The sequence below is a fragment of the Tarenaya hassleriana genome, unplaced genomic scaffold, assembly GCF_000463585.1.
Source record: "Tarenaya hassleriana unplaced genomic scaffold, ASM46358v1 Cleome9, whole genome shotgun sequence".
Taxonomy (NCBI): domain Eukaryota; kingdom Viridiplantae; phylum Streptophyta; class Magnoliopsida; order Brassicales; family Cleomaceae; genus Tarenaya; species Tarenaya hassleriana.
The window spans coordinates 3,510,602-3,527,296 of record NW_010971389.1 but is presented as its reverse complement, the minus strand read 5'-3'; the positions used below and the strand labels follow the sequence as shown (position 1 = coordinate 3,527,296).

Genomic DNA, 16,695 nt, shown 5'->3' with positions numbered 1-16,695 from the left:
CTAAATATTTTTTAAAAGATCAATGTAAAATTTCAATCATTTCAATTTAAATATAAGAAAAACTTTATATAAGTTATGGGAAAACAAAAAATTAATTTATAAAATATCTTAAAAAATGTTTGTAATGTACACTATTTACAAGTTAATCGGCTTGAAATAGTTGCAGATTTGGTTCTATGGGTTATTCGTGAAGTCCAACCGGGGCCCACTAAGACCCGGCCCATTCAAAGCGGTCTAAGTCCAGTGTATCTTCCACAACCACTCGCCGTGTTCTTCATCTACCGGTACGAGCTGGAGAGCGATATCAGAACCATAATTCTCGATTTCTAAGACCAAGAGTCTCTGATTTCTCTTTGAACTCCGCTAATGGTGGTGGTGGAAGATCCGACGGTGGCTTCGGCGATATCTCCGCCGAATTCGTACGGCGCGGTCGTTCTCGGCGGCACGTTCGATAGGTTGCACGATGGGCATCGGCTGTTCCTCAAGGTAATGGACTTTCGCATCGTTTTCTGTTTCTGGGTCTTTTTCTGAAATTAGACGTAGACTTCAAGAGTGTTCATGGGAAGGTAAAAAATTCAGGCAGCTGCGGAGCTGGCGAGGGATCGGATTGTTGTCGGCGTATGTGATGGTCCGATGTTGACGAACAAACAGGTAAGTGAGTGATTACGTTCTAAATCTCTGTGGATTTCCCCTTTTATGAGTAATTAGTAATTACACCATTTTAGTTTAGCATTAATACCCACCCAAAACTGGAAACTTGGCAAATCTTGGTTCATTTGAGAGTGTTCTGTTTGTATAAAAAGAACACAATTTGTCTATCGATTGATTCCTTTAGTTCTGCGATTTCAGAACATTAGTGTTCATTTCTCGATTGGATTAAGAGGAGAAAGACTTTTAGATTTCTGTGTCTAATCTATATGTGATTTGAAGCTGAAAATTCTGCTTTTTAGTTGTTTCCTTGCCCCCTATGTTTTGGTTCTGCACTTAGAAAATGCTTACTTTGTTTAGCCCATGTAGATGGTATTTTCTCCTCATTTTTTACCCCTTTTTGCCTGCAGTTCTCTGAACTGATACAGCCTATTGAAAAAAGGATGCATAACGTGGAGAATTATATCAAGGTAGTTGCCCGAATGTGCTGTTTTTGTCACGTTCATCCGTTCACGGGTTTCTTCTTTTACCGGTTTTAGGTATCTTCATTTGCTTGATATGAGGATGGGCTATATTGATTCAAACTGAAAGTTTTAGTTGAACGAAAGGGGGTATTTGAAAGCTCTTTCATGATATGTGATGTAAAGGGGGACCTTTCTCTTAAGTGAAGGCGGGGGGAAGATGAAGTTTTCTGAATCCGATTTAGGGTTTTCCATCTTCATTTCTATGTGCTCTTGTGCAGTCTATCAAGCCCCAGCTGGTTGTACAGGCAGAACCCATTACTGATCCATATGGCCCATCGATCGTCGATGAAAACCTGGAGGCCATTGTTGTCAGGTTCTTCCTCCTCTGCCCACCTCCGCTCCATTTGTAAAACACGGTCTTCTTCCACATCTTCGGGTTTGGTAATGTATCACTGCCCTTGTCTTCTTCATATATTCATCTTCTTATGCTTCGGCAGCAAGGAGACACTACCAGGCGGCCTGTCAGTTAACAGGAAGAGAGCAGAAAGAGGGCTTTCGCAACTAAAGGTTCGTCCTTTTTTTTGTTAAATCTGTCAGCCTGTTCGTATAAGTTCTTCGTAATCTTAACCCAGTTTTCCATTCGAACCGATCTTATGCTTGGGCAGATTGAGGTCGTGGACTTGGTGTCGGAAGGATCGAGTGGGAATAAGATAAGTTCAAGTTCTATAAGGAAGCTCGAGGCAGAGAATGCCGAGAAACAGGAAGAACCCCTTGAAGCATTATAATAATCCCTGAAGAAGGAACTTCCCATATACAGACAGACCAAAGTTTCTCTTCTTCATCACACACAGAGCAGAAAGATGTACATGTTGTAAACGCAACAGACAGATGACTTCAATAAAAATCAGGGCTTTATTCTAAATGCGAGCATGAGAAAGAGTCTCAGCCCAAAACGACACCGTTCTCTGCGTTGCTGAGTCCTGGAATTTTAAAACGCTGTTTTGAAACGACGCCGTTTATGAGCCGCATTTCTTTAAAACAACGGCTAGTTTGTGATAAAGAGCTGGGAATTTGAGAAAAAACTTCCCTAACCCCTTCCTCATCTTTCTGCGACCCTTTGATCGTTCTTTACAAGATCACAGAGAGAGAGAGAGAGAGAGAGAGGTTTCTTGTGCGGCAAGAAAGTTCAAGGTTAATTCCTTCGCCAGATGTTGCTCTTTTTAGGGTTTCTGGCGTTCTCCATTGCTGATTTGCTTTCGTCTCTAACTTCGCAGTGAATTCAGTTTTTCTGTCAGTTCTTTTTCCGGAGAACTGTAAAGTTCCCTCCTGCGAAAAGAACTGTGTTCGATCTTTTGCCCTCCCTTCGTTTGTATTTCCTGTGCTGCTTCTGTTCCGATTTTCATACTAGGTTTTTGCAGATTTCGCTGCTAAGATGAACGATCTCATGACAAAATCGTTCTTAAGTTATGTGGAATTGAAGAAACAGGCGAGGAAAGATATGGAGCGCGAGGAAGAACCCGACATCGAGAAGGTCAAATTCAGTTTCAGCCCTGATGATGAACAGAATCTTTCGGGATTCTTCCAAGAAGTGGAATCCGTCAAAGCCCTAATGGAAGAGATCATTCATCTCTTGTTGGATCTTCAAAACCTCGACGAGGAGGCCAAAACCACTCACGACACCAAAATCCTTCGTGGGTTGAGAGACAGAATGGAATCTGACATGGTCGCGATCTCGTGTAAGGCCAAGTCCATGAAAACACGACTCGAGACGCTCGAGAAAGTCAACATCGGAGAAAGACAAGCGTCGGAAGCTTTCATGGAAGGGTCTTGTGTTGATCGGACACGAACTTCCATTACCAACGGACTCAGAGCCAAACTCAGAGACACCATGAACGATTTTCGTCGTCTGAGAGAGAGAATCTTTGCAGATTACAGAGAAGATCTCAAAAGAGATTACTTTCTCGCGACGGGTGAAGAACCAAGCAACGAGGACATAGAGAAGATGATATCAGGATCTGGGTCGGTGAGGAAATTTGAAGTGAACCCGGAAATGGATCTGAAGACGAAAGAGAGACACGAGGCGGTGGACGACATAAGGAAGAGTTTGAACAGGCTCCATCAAGTGTTCCTCGACATGGCTGTTCTCGTGGAGATTCAAGGAGACAAAATTGATGATATTGAAGCTAATGTTGTTAATGGATCAAGCTTCGTGAGTGGCGGGAGAAACAGCCTGTTTTACTCGAACCAGATGAGGAAGATGAAGAAGACGAAGAAGAGGTTCTTATGGATTCGGATCGTTGGATCCATCATTCTTCTTGTCTGCGTCATTTTGGCGGTTTCTTCTCGTTGATTCTTCATCATCCATGGCAACAAATTCGTTAATTAAATCTTTGGTCCATTACGGATTCGTTAATGTCGGTTATTAGTTATTAAAAACAATTATAAAAATCATTAATTTTAACGTTTTGATTTAAATAAAATTTATTATACGGGACCCGACGACCCGTCGTTTTTTTTTTTGTTTTTTTCTTCTCCCCATTGATGACGTGTCATTGAAAACTAAACGACAAAGCGGAAACTTCGGATCCGTTTATTTAAAAAGGCGCATAGATTCGTTGGCCGATCACTCCTTTGCTCCGGTGAACAGAGGAGTCGGCGGCGGATTTAGGCGAAGTCTCCCTCCGGTGAATCCGTCCGTTTTCCCGGAGACGAGCAGCGAGGAGGCGTCGGAGAGAAAACGGCGTGATCGGCTCTGTTTTTGTTCAAGCTCCTGGTTTGTTTCTCTCGGATTCGGCTCCTCGGATCCGGTGAAGATTCTGCTTCCGATCTTATTCTTCGTCTTTGATCGAGAGAGACCTGCATTTCGAGACGAGGCTCATATTTTTGTCCTCTGGATCCGTCTCATCGAGGTTGGTTTTTTATTTTCTCCTCTTTCGTTTCCCCCATTATCATTCACATCGCGGAGAAATCGTTATTCTGGGTATTTTTGTGGATCTGCTGCGTGTCTGTCAAATATCAAACATTAGATTTGGTTCGATTCGAGGAGATTCTACGAAGGCTTGTAAGAATGTGAGTCCTGGGAACCTAAGAACAATTGATTTTTCTTCCATCATTCGAGTTCTTCATTTAATTTCTCAGCTTCTGTGTATACGTCATAGTAGTACTTCACACTTCGTCATGATCAATTTAACATAACACTGGCAAATGGGGATATTTTGAATTTCTGTCTGAAAATTTGCCCACACATTTTAGTGGTGGAAGTACCAAGCTTTAGATTTCATGAAAGATGTGATTGTAGGTGACAGAGAATCGGATGAAAAGAAAAAAGTGACTGATATGCTGAAAGGAGATGTCATTGAAAAGCATCCTTCGAGAGCTGAAGGAGACGAGGGATAGAACTGGAAGCATCTCGAGGCGTAGCCGAGCTAAGTCCCACATCGCTCCTGACCAAACTGAGCCGCCACCTAGAACCATCCCGCAAAGCCCTTGGGCCTATCTGCCACCGGAACTGCTCTCTGACATAATCCGGAGGGTGGAAGAGAGTGAGATCTCTTGGCCTGCTCGAGCAGCCGTGGTCTCTTGCGCTTCCATTTGTAAATCATGGAGAGATATCACCAAGCAGATTGTCAGAATCCCCGAGAAATGTGGAAGGCTCACTTTCCCAATCTCCTTGAAACAGGTAAGAAGAGAAAGAGACTGGTTTCCTCCTAGCCTTACCCCCTCTCTCTCTCTCTCTCTCTCTCTCTCTCTCTCTCTCTGGCTACTTCTGCTTAGATTTGAAATCTAGTTTGGATTTTGAGCAGCCAGGACCTAGAGACAGTCCCATTCAGTGCTTTATTAAGAGAGACAGAGCAACTTCTACATACCTTCTCTACTCCAGTTTCATGCCTTGTAAGTGGTTCTTCTTCCTCGATCCCAAGTAGCGGATGAATTCCAGATTTGAATGTTAGAATTTGATGCTTGCTTATTTTTCAGCTGAGAATGAGAATGACAAACTGTTGTTAGCAGCAAGAAGGGTTAGAAGGGTGACCTCTACGGATTTTGTAATCTCCCTTTCTGCAAAGAATTTTTCACGGACCAACTCCACATATATTGGTAAACTAAGGCAAGTAATCATCCTGAACGGACACGAACCCTTGTCTGTCCAGTTATCGTAAGGACCGTGCTCTAACAGACTAAGTTATATTGTGTGGTCAGGTCTGGTTTTCTAGGAACCAAGTTCACCATGTATGATGGCCAAATACAAGTCCAACCTAGGACTAACCCGGGCCGAAGGCTTCACCCCAAGTTGAATGTACATAACTATATTATAGGAACCATAACCTATGATCTCAATGTTATCCGGACAAGGGGGCCAAGGAGAATGCATTGTGTCATGGAATCTATACCCCTCTCTTCTATCCTTGCTGAAGAAGACCAAGTCTCTTCTTCTTCGCCACCCCCCAATATTTCTCAAAGCTTGCTCGACCAGAAACTGGTTCTCAAAAACAAATCGCCAAGATGGAACGAGCAATTGCAGTGTTGGTGCCTCAACTTCAAGGGGAGAGTGACTGTTGCTTCGGTTAAGAATTTCCAGCTTGTGGCAGATATCAACCCATCTTTGGATATGCCTCCTGAAGAACATGAGAGGGTGATCTTACAGTTTGGCAAGATCGGAAAGGACATTTTCACCATGGATTATGGATACCCTCTTACGGCTTTTCAAGCCTTTGCTATATGCATCAGCAGCTTTGATACCAAACCGGCGTGTGAAGGGTAAGTTACCACTTACCCTTCAGATGAGATCCATTGATGCATCATTTGAAGGCTTTTCTGATTTTCAAAGTGTTGATATCTAGCCTTGCCAAATTCTATGTAAATTGCTGTAGCTAATTGACTCTTCATTAACCTGGCTCTCACAGTTACAAAATCCTGATCTTATTTATGTCCTTTGCTTCGTTTTGACAAAATTATAATGGATAAGAACAAGCAAGTTACCATGTTGTATATCTCATGTATATAAGCAAATGCCTTTACATGTTGTTTGCACACTTCAGTAGATGTGGTAGCACAACACCATGACATTTCTAGCTTCAAAACCAAATTTAACTAAAAAAATTTACCTGCTCTCTTGCTCAGATTACTCATCTCACGGTTGAATAAGTGATAAATTCCATTGAAGTAAACTGAAACTGTTGATTCGGAATTGGATTCCTGCAGTTTCAAATATCAAAATTCATGAAAAGGCAATCATAGGATCAAACCAAAGTGTGCGCATAGTTTAGGACAAAGATGGAGAGATGGATACTCACAGTCTAGGGCCGTAAACTTTGATCTGACGGATGTGAGAATCTCTCCCATTGAGGTGATTTGATAAAGCAGCTATTTGCAACATGAACGTATTAACAAAAGTTTCCCTGTGAAGTGTGAACGAAGACATTGGCTAAACTCGTGGCTTTCATGCTTAGTAACCACTAAAAACGTCGACTTGCATGAACTAGGGTGAGCAAGAATATCCGAATTTCGGGCACTTGCTTTGCAATGAGAATCGGGTATAAATAGGTAGAAAACCCGAAAAGACGGATTCGGGTTCGGATAAACGGCTCTGAAATGGGTATTACCCATGGGTACCAGTGCCACAGTGACAATTCTAGCATACCCCAGTACAGAGACAACTCTAGCAAATCTTACGAGAAGCTCCAGGCCATCTTGCAAGTCGAGTTTTCAGGAAGTAAACTTCAAAATCCATGGAAAGTTGTATTCATACATATGGACCCTAAAGCTCATTACATCACTTGAATTGTAGCAAATACTCTGATCATCTTATCAGCAGCACGACCAATGAACTTCCAAACAACAATAGAAATTGATATCTAATAATGAATCCACAAGAGCACAATTCGATTGAAAAAGAACTTTTTTGCATTATATACCGTGGATCCGCTCCAGACAAGGATATGTAAACCCATCCAGTTGGCTTTACAAGCTCCACATTCTTAATCACCTGTACAAATCGAAGCCAATCCAAAAAAAAAAAACATGTCAACCCATCACGAGTTATAACCAGAAGACAAAACCTCACTTCGAAGAGAAAACCACCTTCAAGTTGTGGAAGCCATCACCGGCTCGAATAGATATTTTACTGGGAGTATAGCTCTCGTCAAGCTTAAGATCAACGTACAGAATCACTAACTTTCAACACCATCAAAGAAAATTACGAAATCAATGTTATGTAACAGAATGACAAATTGACAATCCAAAACGAAGGAAAAATCGGAAATTTCCCGGAAAATGGGGTCATAAGGTACCCGCAATTTCACTTTCTTCTGGAACTGAATGTTAACCAGATGAGGCAGCAATCCGTCTGATCTGCAAATCCAGATGGCATGATCAGCTAAAACTAAAGACACCGAACCGAAGAAGAGAGACAAACGGGGGCTGTTCAGATTTCTTAACTGCCAGTAGGTCTCGAGATTGTCGTCGCGAAGAGCGGAGACGCCATTGCCGGGCTTGCAAGAGCTGACGCTCCAAGCAGCGTTCTTCCCCATCTCTCGGAGATCGTCGTCCACAATCAGCTTATCGTTCCCTCCTCTGATCTTCCCTTCTTCCTCCGATTCCGATGACTCCGTCGCCATTTCTCTCTCTCTCCCGAAACTTTCGCCGAGAGAGGTCTCACCGCTTTTCCCCTAAAAACCTCGAGGGTTTTTTCGAATTCGTTCAGAGGGTTGGCTCTAAAAAGTCAGAAAGCCGTGCCGTTGTTGAACTCCTTGAACGGCACGCAGTTTCATTTTCAAGTTTGAGAGCATCAAACACTTGGAAAGCCGCAATCTAAGCCCGTCAACACTTGGAAAGCATACTATCACACATATTCTAGTTTGATAATCAAACACCTAACCATATAAAAATAACATAAGATTCATCCATATGGTTGTACTCGTTCACCATACAAATGCACTATATATATACACTATAAATAAATAAATCAATTCATTGTCAAATTATTTGAGTAATGGAATTTATTGGGTGGATGTTGACAAAATCAAACAGCTTAGAGATAATATTATTGGTGGGACAAATTGGGATATAAAAAAAAAAAAAACGTATAGACCCACTTGACAGAATGAAAGCTGCTTTTACATTGATGTATACTACACTGAAAATCTCTCTCTCTCAATTCCTTAATGATGGATACATCCATTAAACAATGGGGTATCAAGAACATGGGATTTTGCAAGTTGATCTTGTATATGTGAGCCCACTGGATTGGTTCCAATCCTTGACCCTAAACGTATTTTTCTGGATTTTCACCAAGAACCGATCGTGAACCTGTTGCTTTGATGAATATGTAATGGAATCGATTGATTGATTGGTATGATAATGGCAAATAACGTGTTCGATGGTTCTCAGTACTGGAAACCGAGGCCAGATGCGTTGTGGAGGCTCAGTGAACAAGTTTCCCATCTCGACAATGTCCGAGGTTTCTGCAAAAAAAAAAAGAAAAAACACAGAGATGTTACAGAGGAAGCAAAACTAGGTTACTTGGAGAGGAAGGAAGGATGGAACATGAATTTTATATATATATATATGTGTTTCAGAGATGTGTCTGAGAGGGTTTACAGCGTTGAGAGATGGTGCTTGGTTCGGAGTTGTGAGGGAGAAATCTAGAGATCCTTGATGGTTTAATGGAAATGAAGCAAGACCCTGATCCGTTACTACTGATGATGACGGCTTCCAGATTGTGGGAAGATTTGTGAAGTAAGCTTGTTGAAACTGTAATTTTGTATATATAAACACAACAAACATCAGATGATGAATCTGAAATTTCAGGAGTGTGTCAGTGATGGATGTTACCTGTTTCGCAGATGACTCAACGATATCGAATTCTTGTTCTGGGTTCAGTACAGCGAGTTTCATCGACAAGAACTGCACGAACTCTTGAAGAGTTTAGAGACATATGACAGAACAGTACAATGAGAACAAGACCATGCGGACTCGTCTGTGTTACCTCGACCTGTCTTTGGAGAGACTGAACATAGTTGATGATCTCATCAAGCATACCGGCTTTGCCAGTGGCCTTGTCGCAACCGGGAACGAGATCCTGCAGGCATTTCATCTTATGGCTGATCTTTTCCCTTCTCACCTGCAAATTCCATGGAGAATCATGATTAAGAAAACCCTAGAAATTCTTATTTCTTGTGGCGCAAGAAAGAACTTGTGGATTCTTTTAACGGCTGAAGCAGTTTTACCCTTTCTGCTAAGCTGTGTCTGTCAGTGGCTTGGCCACGTCGAGCCCTCACGTGGATGTAATCTGGTTTTCTGACCTCTGAAGCTTTGGAAGTTTCCTTAGAAGTGTCTGACGATGTTTCTGCGTTGCTAATGTTGGATTTTCCTTTCTTGATTGGTTCTGTTTCCGCCTCCATTTTGATCTTCTTGTCTGTGTGTTCTTCTCCTGTCTTAAGCTGAACAAAGGAAACACACAGGAAGCGGATAAAGATCAAAACCCAGAATCCAAAGAAAGCTCAATCAACGTATCTGTGTTCCCAAAATTCGATCTTTCAGAGCTACAAACCTCGGACTTTCTCCAAGAAAAGAGGATAAAGATCAAACCCAGAATCCAAGAAAGTTCAATCAACGCATCTATGTTCCCAAGATTTGATCTTTTGCGAGCTACAAACCTCTGATTTCCTCTTGTTCAGAGCCGTTGCGATTTGTCCTTCTGTCGCCCGGGGTTCTATTTGGCAGCTACTAGTCCTCGAAATGCAGCCATCAACGGAATGGTGCGGGAGAAGAACAAAATCCCTGTTGTCATTCGATTCGAAATCGGATCCGACCATTGGAAAATGGCTGAGAACATCGATGTTTCCGACATAACTGAGCTCTCTTCCATTGGAAGACGCAGGGGGCTGAAGCATCTGAAGAAGTTCAGGTGGAGTATTGTTATTACTGTCTCTGTTCTGAGACAACACTTGCTGTTGCTGCTGCAGCCATCTGAACCTTTCGAGTACAGACATGTCCATGGCGCTCGTCAAGGACAAGCTTTCTGGAGAGACAAGACCTCCCAACATTGTTGCAGTGAGAGTACAAGCACCAGAGAGAGAGAGAGAGAGAGAGAGCTATGTAATATATAGTAATTAGAGGGCTTGCAGAAGATGGAAGAAGTGAGAGGCTGATCCACTGGTATCATTCTTCCTTAGCTTTAAATAGAAAAGCAACGTACGTAGACACACACACACACACACATATATATATATATGTTTGTATTTTTTTTTTATTAAAGTATCCATAAACAAATCTAATCCAAGTGGTCGTCTCCCATATTCTCATTCCTTTGACATTGAAATAACTTATCAAATCCTGTGATTATTTATCATATATCTATTATGCAGAAACATGAAATCATTTTTTATACAATTTGTATTCAGAGATAAACGGAAGTGGAGATTCGGTGTCGAAGCAGAGAGGGGACTGATCTGATTTTTTTTTTAAAGGGTGGGGTCCATGTGACATAACCTACCATGTGGGTGTGTCCTTATGAACAGAAAAAAAAAGGAGGGTTGTGTGCATTTGGTTAGGAGTGGATAGGGGTTGCTCCAAATTTTAAAATCTTCCGAATAAACATTCGAAATTCAATCTCATATTCATGGGTTTTGGTTTGGAAAACAATTTTGTTTTGAATATTGAGAAATCTGATGATGATTATAGTGCATAGACAAATCTCTCCAATGTTTTTTGTTTTTGGGTGGTCTGATGGTCATGGTGATACACCATTAGGCATCAGAAGAGAAAAAGAAAAATCTAATGGAGAAGTGTGAAATATGGTTGTACTTTTAACATGGAAATGTTTTCAGTCATGGACCTTGTGGCGAAAGGTGGTGAAACTTATCCATAAAAATATATCCCTTAAGATTTCATCAAATATCGGATATAAAAATGTTTTAATTACTTCATATTTTGAAACTATAACAAGGTAAGAACCACACACAAAAAAAATATTCCGAAAAATTGGATGACAAAATGGGAACGCTAGAGGGAGGGTTTGAACCTCCGACCTTGTGGTTAACAGCCACACGCTCTAACCAACTGAGCTACTCCAGCTCCAACAATTAAATTTTTATACAGTATTACCATCATTGAAACATAATTTCCATGCATAGAAACAAATCCCACCAACCCTTTATTTTTCTCCCATTATTCTTATCTCATGTAATTATATATATATATATATATATTGCATGCATTTACGAAATCCTAGATCAAGGGCCACGAAAAAACAGGAGATGACAATGCCAACAATAATATTAAAAGTAGAGATGGAAAATTAATAAAATATGGAGAACGATGGGTTTGAAGATAAGTGATGGGAAGGTAGGAGACCGTGGCTTTTGATCAAAAGTGTTACACCCACTCATATCATATGGTTCTGTCTCCAAGCGTGCTGCTGCTGCTGCTTCGATATAAGCTTTTATTACCAACTCTAATCTTTTTTAATAATTTGTTAGCTTCCTTTATCCAAACTGATCGAGACACACTAAAGAGATGACTGAAAAGGAGGGCTCTCTCAAGTTGGTTAGCTATATTCCCATTGGCGTTGATATACTCCTAGCTGGTGGCATCCAACACAAATTTGTAAATCTTATCATAGATTCATTATTATTATAGTATATGTACATACAAAGAAATTATATTATTATTTTGAAAAACTGTGGAAAAAAATCGACTAAAAACAACACTTTGTGACATTAGAAGGAAAATAACAAAAATGTTATGAATCCTGTCCGTTTTCGGATTTTGAATATGAATTTGTTTCCCTTCAAGTAATAATAATAACAAATTATTACTTCAATAATAATTTTTTTAATAAAAATAAAATTTAAGATTTTAGTCATTACTATAGAGTAATTGAGAAAAATCTTATCAAATGTATGTAAAAATATTTCAATTTAATTTATTATATATTTTTTAAAAGCAAAATTTAAAAACTGAAATGAGATTTTCATTTCAATTAATTTTATTTAGAAAACATAATTGATTATTTTAAATTTTTTAGATTGAATTTATTTTGAATACAACTAAATTTTTTTATTTGGATTTCTAGAACCCAAAAAATCCATCCTAATTGAATTTGCATCTGCCCGAAAGAAAAAGTCTTCCCCCCGAGTTAAAGCATCTGGCTGATACGGAAGGTTCCTTGTCAGCCCAATTCAGGCCCAAAAGCATCTGGCTGATACGGAAGGTTTCTTTTCAGCCCAATAAAGGCCCAACATGTGACCCACATCGAAAATTTGACCCATCCCTACCTTTTGATTATTTCCGAGCATAAGAAACATTCACCACAGAAACGTGTATCTCCGAGTCCGAGCTATTAACCCTTTTGGAAAATGCCGTTTAAACCCTAGCTTCCGTGGGGTTTATCGTCTCTGTCTGATTCTTCGCTCATTTCTGTACATCGAACCTTAATTCTCCATACCCATATCTCGAATTTTGAGGTTCTTTGTGGGAGAGAGCCTGTCCTGTCGTATCCATCCATGTCTGCTTCCAGATTATGCTCCGCTGCGGCGGTGGCTGCGGCCTTCACGTCAATGTCAATGTTTCAGAACCGCGCGTACGCTGACTCTCCCTTTCGCTTTCCCTTTTACTCTTCTTCCCCATCGCCTTCGCCGTCGAATTCTCCGGCGGATCAATCTTCTTCGAACTCTAAGCCGGAGGAAAAATCGGAGCCGGACGAGCCGAAAGGATCGGGCTTTGACGCGGAGTCCTTGGAGAGAGGCGCTAAAGCTCTTCGAGAGATCAATAGCTCTCCCCATGCCAAGCTGGTGATGGATCTTGTCGCGTGGTTTTGTTTCCGCGTGTTGATGCATTGGTTTTGTTCGTCAGCTTGTGGGAATTCATGTTGTTTTTCATCAATGTCTTTGATTTCACCAGGTTTTTGATCTCATGAGGAAGCAGGAGAAAACTCGATTGGCTGAACTAGATTCAGAGAAAGCTCAGTATGAAGCTATTCAGGCACAAGCTGACATTGTGAGTTATTCTCTCTTCCTTGCTTTTTCCATGTAAACCTGAATCATTGTGCGAGAGTAATCATCTGTATTGTTTGCTGCTATCTACCTTGGCTCAAGATAATTTTTTGTAAATTTGGGGACATCAGTATTCTATCCATGGCGTAATTCCCTTCTTAAGTGTCTTGTCGACCTTGTGGATTGGGGCAGCTGGCTTTATGGTGATCTTATTCGCCTTTCATTGAACACAAAGCCCTTCACTTTTCTAACATGAGCTGGGAAGAGACAGTGATTGTTGAAACGTACATTGAGTGGACAGGACAGACAGCGGAAATTGGCTGAAGAACAGAGAAATCTTGTGCAGCAACAGGCTCAGGCAAAAGCCCAAATGCTTCGATACGAGGATGAGTTGTCCAGGAAGCGACAACAGGTACTCTACAATAAAGATACGTGCAGGGACCCTCCTGTTGCTTTAAGTTATGGAAATTCTGTCCCAAGAACTTCTGCCCACATGATCATCCACTGATGAGTTTTCGCTTTTGAAAATTCGGTAGACGGATCATGAAGCTCAGAGGAGACATAATGTTGAGCTGGTCAAGATGCAAGAAGAGTCTTCCATACGGAAAGAAAGAGCAAGAATAGCCACAGAAGAGCAGATTCAAGCACAACAGCGCCAGACTGAGAAAGAGAGAGCTGAAATTGAGAGGGAAACTATTCGTGTCAAGGCCTTGGCTGAGGCTGAAGGTCGGGCTCATGAAGCCAAACTTACCGAGGAGCAAAATAGAAGAATGCTTTTGGATAGGATAAATGGGGAAAGGGAGAAATGGCTTGCAGCAATTAACACAACTTTTAGTCACATTGAAGGTATGAAACTGATGATCTTTTTACAGATATTCATAAATGATATGTTCTTCGAACAGTGGCCGCAAACTGGTGAACCCTGTGCTTGTCGATGCCGGTGCAGCACACCACGTTGTTCTTGAAACAGAAAACCCTTACGGCCGGAGGGACTGCCAGTTCTACTTCGTGGCTATATCCCAGTTTCAGGTACAAGAGCCGCCCTGCCCCCTCGGCTCTCGCTTTGTATCCAACCCCGACAATCTTCAAGAACCGAAAGAACTTTGCTTCCATTTCCCTTCCCCTTCCAAATGAGTCTTGCTCATTCACAAGAAACTATCCTGCCTAGATGCAATCTCTTAGTTTGTATGAATCTTAACCAAGCGTTCCACTGAATCATGCAGGGTGATTAGACTTATGCAACAGACAGGAATGGCAGAATAATGATAAGGGTGATGGGAAAGAACGTATTTGTATGGGGAATTCCTTTTTGAGACAGCCATTTCCACTTGCATTATCTTAATAGCCTTTTCTTCGGGATATTATATTTTCTTATTGCTTCCGGGCATTCTGAAACTGCAACATCATATCTTTCTCTAAATGGATTTCTTTGAAACTGGCAGGGGGCTTCAGGACCTTATTAACTGATAGGAACAAGCTAGTTATGACTGTTGGAGGAGCTACAGCATTAGCTGCCGGGGTTTACACGACTAGGTATGCATCCATTACTAGATAAACCTTTGCTTGTGTGACAAAATACTTCTCATGACCATTTTTGATTATATGGGCTTCTGAATCAAATATGATTTGATTGGAGTGATTTCAACCCTTATTGATCGGCCTTGGTAGCCTAATTTGAATTTCTTTCATGATTTCTTTAATGACAACAGAGAAGGTGCACGAGTTACCTGGGGTTATATCAACCGAATACTTGGGCAGCCATCACTTATCCGAGAATCTTCCATCGGTAAACTTCCATGGTCAGGCACAATGTCTCAACTGAAGAATAAAATCTCTAGATATAGCACAGCTGCAGGGGCAGCTGGATCTGCTGAAGGGAAAAAACCCCTTGAAGACGTTGTTCTCCATCCTTCATTACAAAAGAGAATCGAGCTTCTTGCTAGAGCTACTGCAAATACCAAGAGCCATCAAGCACCATTCCGCAACATGATGTTTTATGGGCCTCCTGGTACCGGTAAAACAATGGTTGCTAGGGAGATAGCTCGGAAATCGGTGAGCCATTGCCTTGCCTTATATGTTATTGTTTTCTTAATGACGGTGCAAGTTTGAGTTCTGTCTTTTTCTGACTTCAACTTAGGGGAGTGCATATCATATTGAACATATGTTATATTGTATTGCTGCAGGGTCTGGACTATGCTATGATGACAGGAGGAGATGTTGCTCCATTGGGTGCACAGGCTGTTACCAAAATCCATCAGATATTTGATTGGGCTAAGAAGTCAAATAGAGGTTTGCTGCTTTTCATAGACGAAGCTGATGCTTTCCTATGCGAGTAAGATTTGATTTCCATTTTTCTTTGGCCTTCAGTAATCCAGTTTAGACTCAACTAGAAATCATGTAGATTCAGTTTGACAAAAGATTACTTGGGTTGCCCGTGTCTGGTTAAAGGGTTTGAACAAGGTCAGATAGTCGGGGAAGAATGAGTAAACTTTTTGTCGATAAGTGCCCTAAGCTATACCTTGAATGATGAAGAGTTGTATTCACTGTTCAAGCTAGCGTAGACTTCCGAAAGGGTAGAAGGTCGATATTTTTCCTTACAGAGAAGATAAAAGGTATTGCTAGGAAAAAGGGAACCAATTCTATATGCTACGTCCACCCATTTGATCTCACACTTCTTGCTACATTTGCTGTTTCCTTGTCTGACCAGACTGGTTTCTAACTATCATATTGTTGGTCTTTGTCCAGGCGGAACAGCACGTATATGAGCGAGGCTCAACGTAGTGCACTGAACGCTCTGCTCTTCCGAACTGGTGATCAGTCTCGAGACATAGTCCTGGTCCTGGCCACAAACAGACCTGGAGATCTCGACAGTGCAGTCACTGACAGGATCGATGAAGTGATTGAATTCCCACTTCCGGGCGAAGAAGAACGTTTCAAGCTTATCAGGCTCTATCTCCACAAATACCTATATGGGCAAGACAATGGCGACAAAGACTCAAAGCCCATATGGAGCCGCCATCCATTCAAGAAGAAGGCACAACGGATAACCGTAAAGGAGGACCTTACCGACGATGTGATAAGAGAGGCAGCCAAGAAGACAGAGGGCTTCTCTGGTCGTGAGATCGCAAAGCTCGTGGCCGGTGTACAGGCGGCGGTGTATGGACGGCCGGATTGTGTTTTGGATTCACAGCTTTTCAGAGAGATTGTGGATTATAAAGTTCACGAACACTACCAAAGGGTCAAACTTGCTGCTGAAGGCGGCCAACCTTTGCCGCAGCTCGGCTAGTCTCTTATTAAGGTTTTCTTGGATAAGAGGACGAGGAACAAGTAATAGATTTTTTTTTGGCTTCATCCATTTGGGTTATTTGCCAAGTTGTTAAATTTTTATTTGAGTGATTTTATGATACATTTAGGTATAGTCATCAATATTTTAGGTGTGGGTCCATTACCCAATTGAAAATGGGTTGGTTTTCGGTTTACCCAGCGGCCCGGTTATCTAAACCGGTTCTGGAAGTTAGAACTCAAAACTTCTGTGAAAGGGGCGAGGGAATCGGACAACCGTGCCCGAGCTTCACTAACAGGGCGACACG

General features: G+C 41.5%; 6 protein-coding genes, 1 long non-coding RNA gene and 1 other non-coding gene across 11 annotated transcripts; 3 read left to right on the top strand and 5 right to left on the bottom strand.

The window, feature by feature from the left end:
- Positions 1-202: 202 nt before the first annotated feature.
- On the top strand, positions 203-3,530 carry LOC104804237 (syntaxin-112-like). Its single transcript, XM_010528462.2, is given in 7 exon segments — positions 203-486; positions 580-651; positions 1,059-1,118; positions 1,391-1,485; positions 1,610-1,679; positions 1,778-1,939; positions 2,521-3,530. Coding segments are annotated over 7 exon segments (1,521 nt in total). The 5' UTR covers positions 203-366; the 3' UTR covers positions 3,463-3,530.
- A 193-nt stretch (positions 3,531-3,723) lies between these two features.
- On the top strand, positions 3,724-6,127 carry LOC104804234 (tubby-like F-box protein 2). 2 transcript variants are annotated; one of them, XM_010528458.2, is made up of 6 exons: positions 3,724-4,021; positions 4,139-4,181; positions 4,411-4,791; positions 4,916-5,003; positions 5,088-5,217; positions 5,310-6,127. In XM_010528458.2, exons 3-6 carry the CDS (start codon positions 4,462-4,464, stop codon positions 5,869-5,871), a joined length of 1,110 nt encoding a protein of 369 aa, XP_010526760.1. In that variant the 5' UTR covers positions 3,724-4,021; positions 4,139-4,181; positions 4,411-4,461; the 3' UTR covers positions 5,872-6,127. The 2 variants fall into 2 exon arrangements, with proteins under 2 accessions (XP_010526760.1, XP_010526759.1); XM_010528457.2 differs by lacking the exon at positions 4,139-4,181.
- On the bottom strand, positions 4,606-5,587 carry LOC104804233. Its single transcript, XR_770322.1, has 3 exons — positions 5,501-5,587; positions 4,979-5,087; positions 4,606-4,696 (listed from the first exon to the last, which is right to left on the bottom strand). It is a non-coding gene; the product is annotated as an uncharacterized LOC104804233 (long non-coding RNA).
- On the bottom strand, positions 5,639-7,782 carry LOC104804235 (anaphase-promoting complex subunit 10-like). Of its 3 annotated transcripts, XM_010528460.1 has the most exons (7): positions 7,548-7,782; positions 7,400-7,460; positions 7,191-7,283; positions 7,025-7,095; positions 6,404-6,508; positions 6,215-6,305; positions 5,639-5,725 (listed from the first exon to the last, which is right to left on the bottom strand). In XM_010528460.1, the coding sequence occupies exons 1-6, from the start codon at positions 7,724-7,726 to the stop codon at positions 6,236-6,238; spliced, it is 579 nt and encodes a 192-aa protein (XP_010526762.1). In that variant the 5' UTR covers positions 7,727-7,782; the 3' UTR covers positions 5,639-5,725; positions 6,215-6,235. The 3 variants fall into 3 exon arrangements, with proteins under 3 accessions (XP_010526762.1, XP_010526761.1, XP_010526763.1); XM_010528459.1 differs by lacking the exon at positions 5,639-5,725 and having other exon boundaries at positions 6,086-6,305; XM_010528461.1 differs by lacking the exon at positions 5,639-5,725 and having other exon boundaries at positions 6,287-6,305; positions 6,404-6,473.
- A 344-nt stretch (positions 7,783-8,126) lies between these two features.
- Positions 8,127-10,291, bottom strand: LOC104804232 (transcription factor HBI1-like). The gene is made up of 6 exons (XM_010528456.2): positions 9,767-10,291; positions 9,338-9,550; positions 9,097-9,231; positions 8,943-9,014; positions 8,709-8,861; positions 8,127-8,572 (listed from the first exon to the last, which is right to left on the bottom strand). The coding sequence occupies exons 1-6, from the start codon at positions 10,154-10,156 to the stop codon at positions 8,495-8,497; spliced, it is 1,041 nt and encodes a 346-aa protein (XP_010526758.1). The 5' UTR covers positions 10,157-10,291; the 3' UTR covers positions 8,127-8,494.
- An 821-nt stretch (positions 10,292-11,112) lies between these two features.
- Positions 11,113-11,186, bottom strand: TRNAN-GUU. The gene has a single exon. It is a non-coding gene; the product is annotated as a tRNA-Asn (tRNA).
- Positions 11,187-12,426: 1,240 nt separating this feature from the next.
- On the top strand, positions 12,427-16,527 carry LOC104804231 (ATPase family AAA domain-containing protein 3-A-like). The gene is made up of 8 exons (XM_010528455.2): positions 12,427-12,904; positions 13,014-13,109; positions 13,407-13,517; positions 13,642-13,951; positions 14,548-14,638; positions 14,815-15,157; positions 15,289-15,437; positions 15,851-16,527. Exons 1-8 carry the CDS (start codon positions 12,617-12,619, stop codon positions 16,389-16,391), a joined length of 1,929 nt encoding a protein of 642 aa, XP_010526757.1. The 5' UTR covers positions 12,427-12,616; the 3' UTR covers positions 16,392-16,527.
- Positions 13,982-14,339, bottom strand: LOC109116243 (60S ribosomal protein L6, mitochondrial-like). Its single transcript, XM_019201337.1, has one exon. It carries the CDS (start codon positions 14,216-14,218, stop codon positions 13,982-13,984), a length of 237 nt encoding a protein of 78 aa, XP_019056882.1. The 5' UTR covers positions 14,219-14,339.
- Positions 16,528-16,695: the final 168 nt, after the last annotated feature.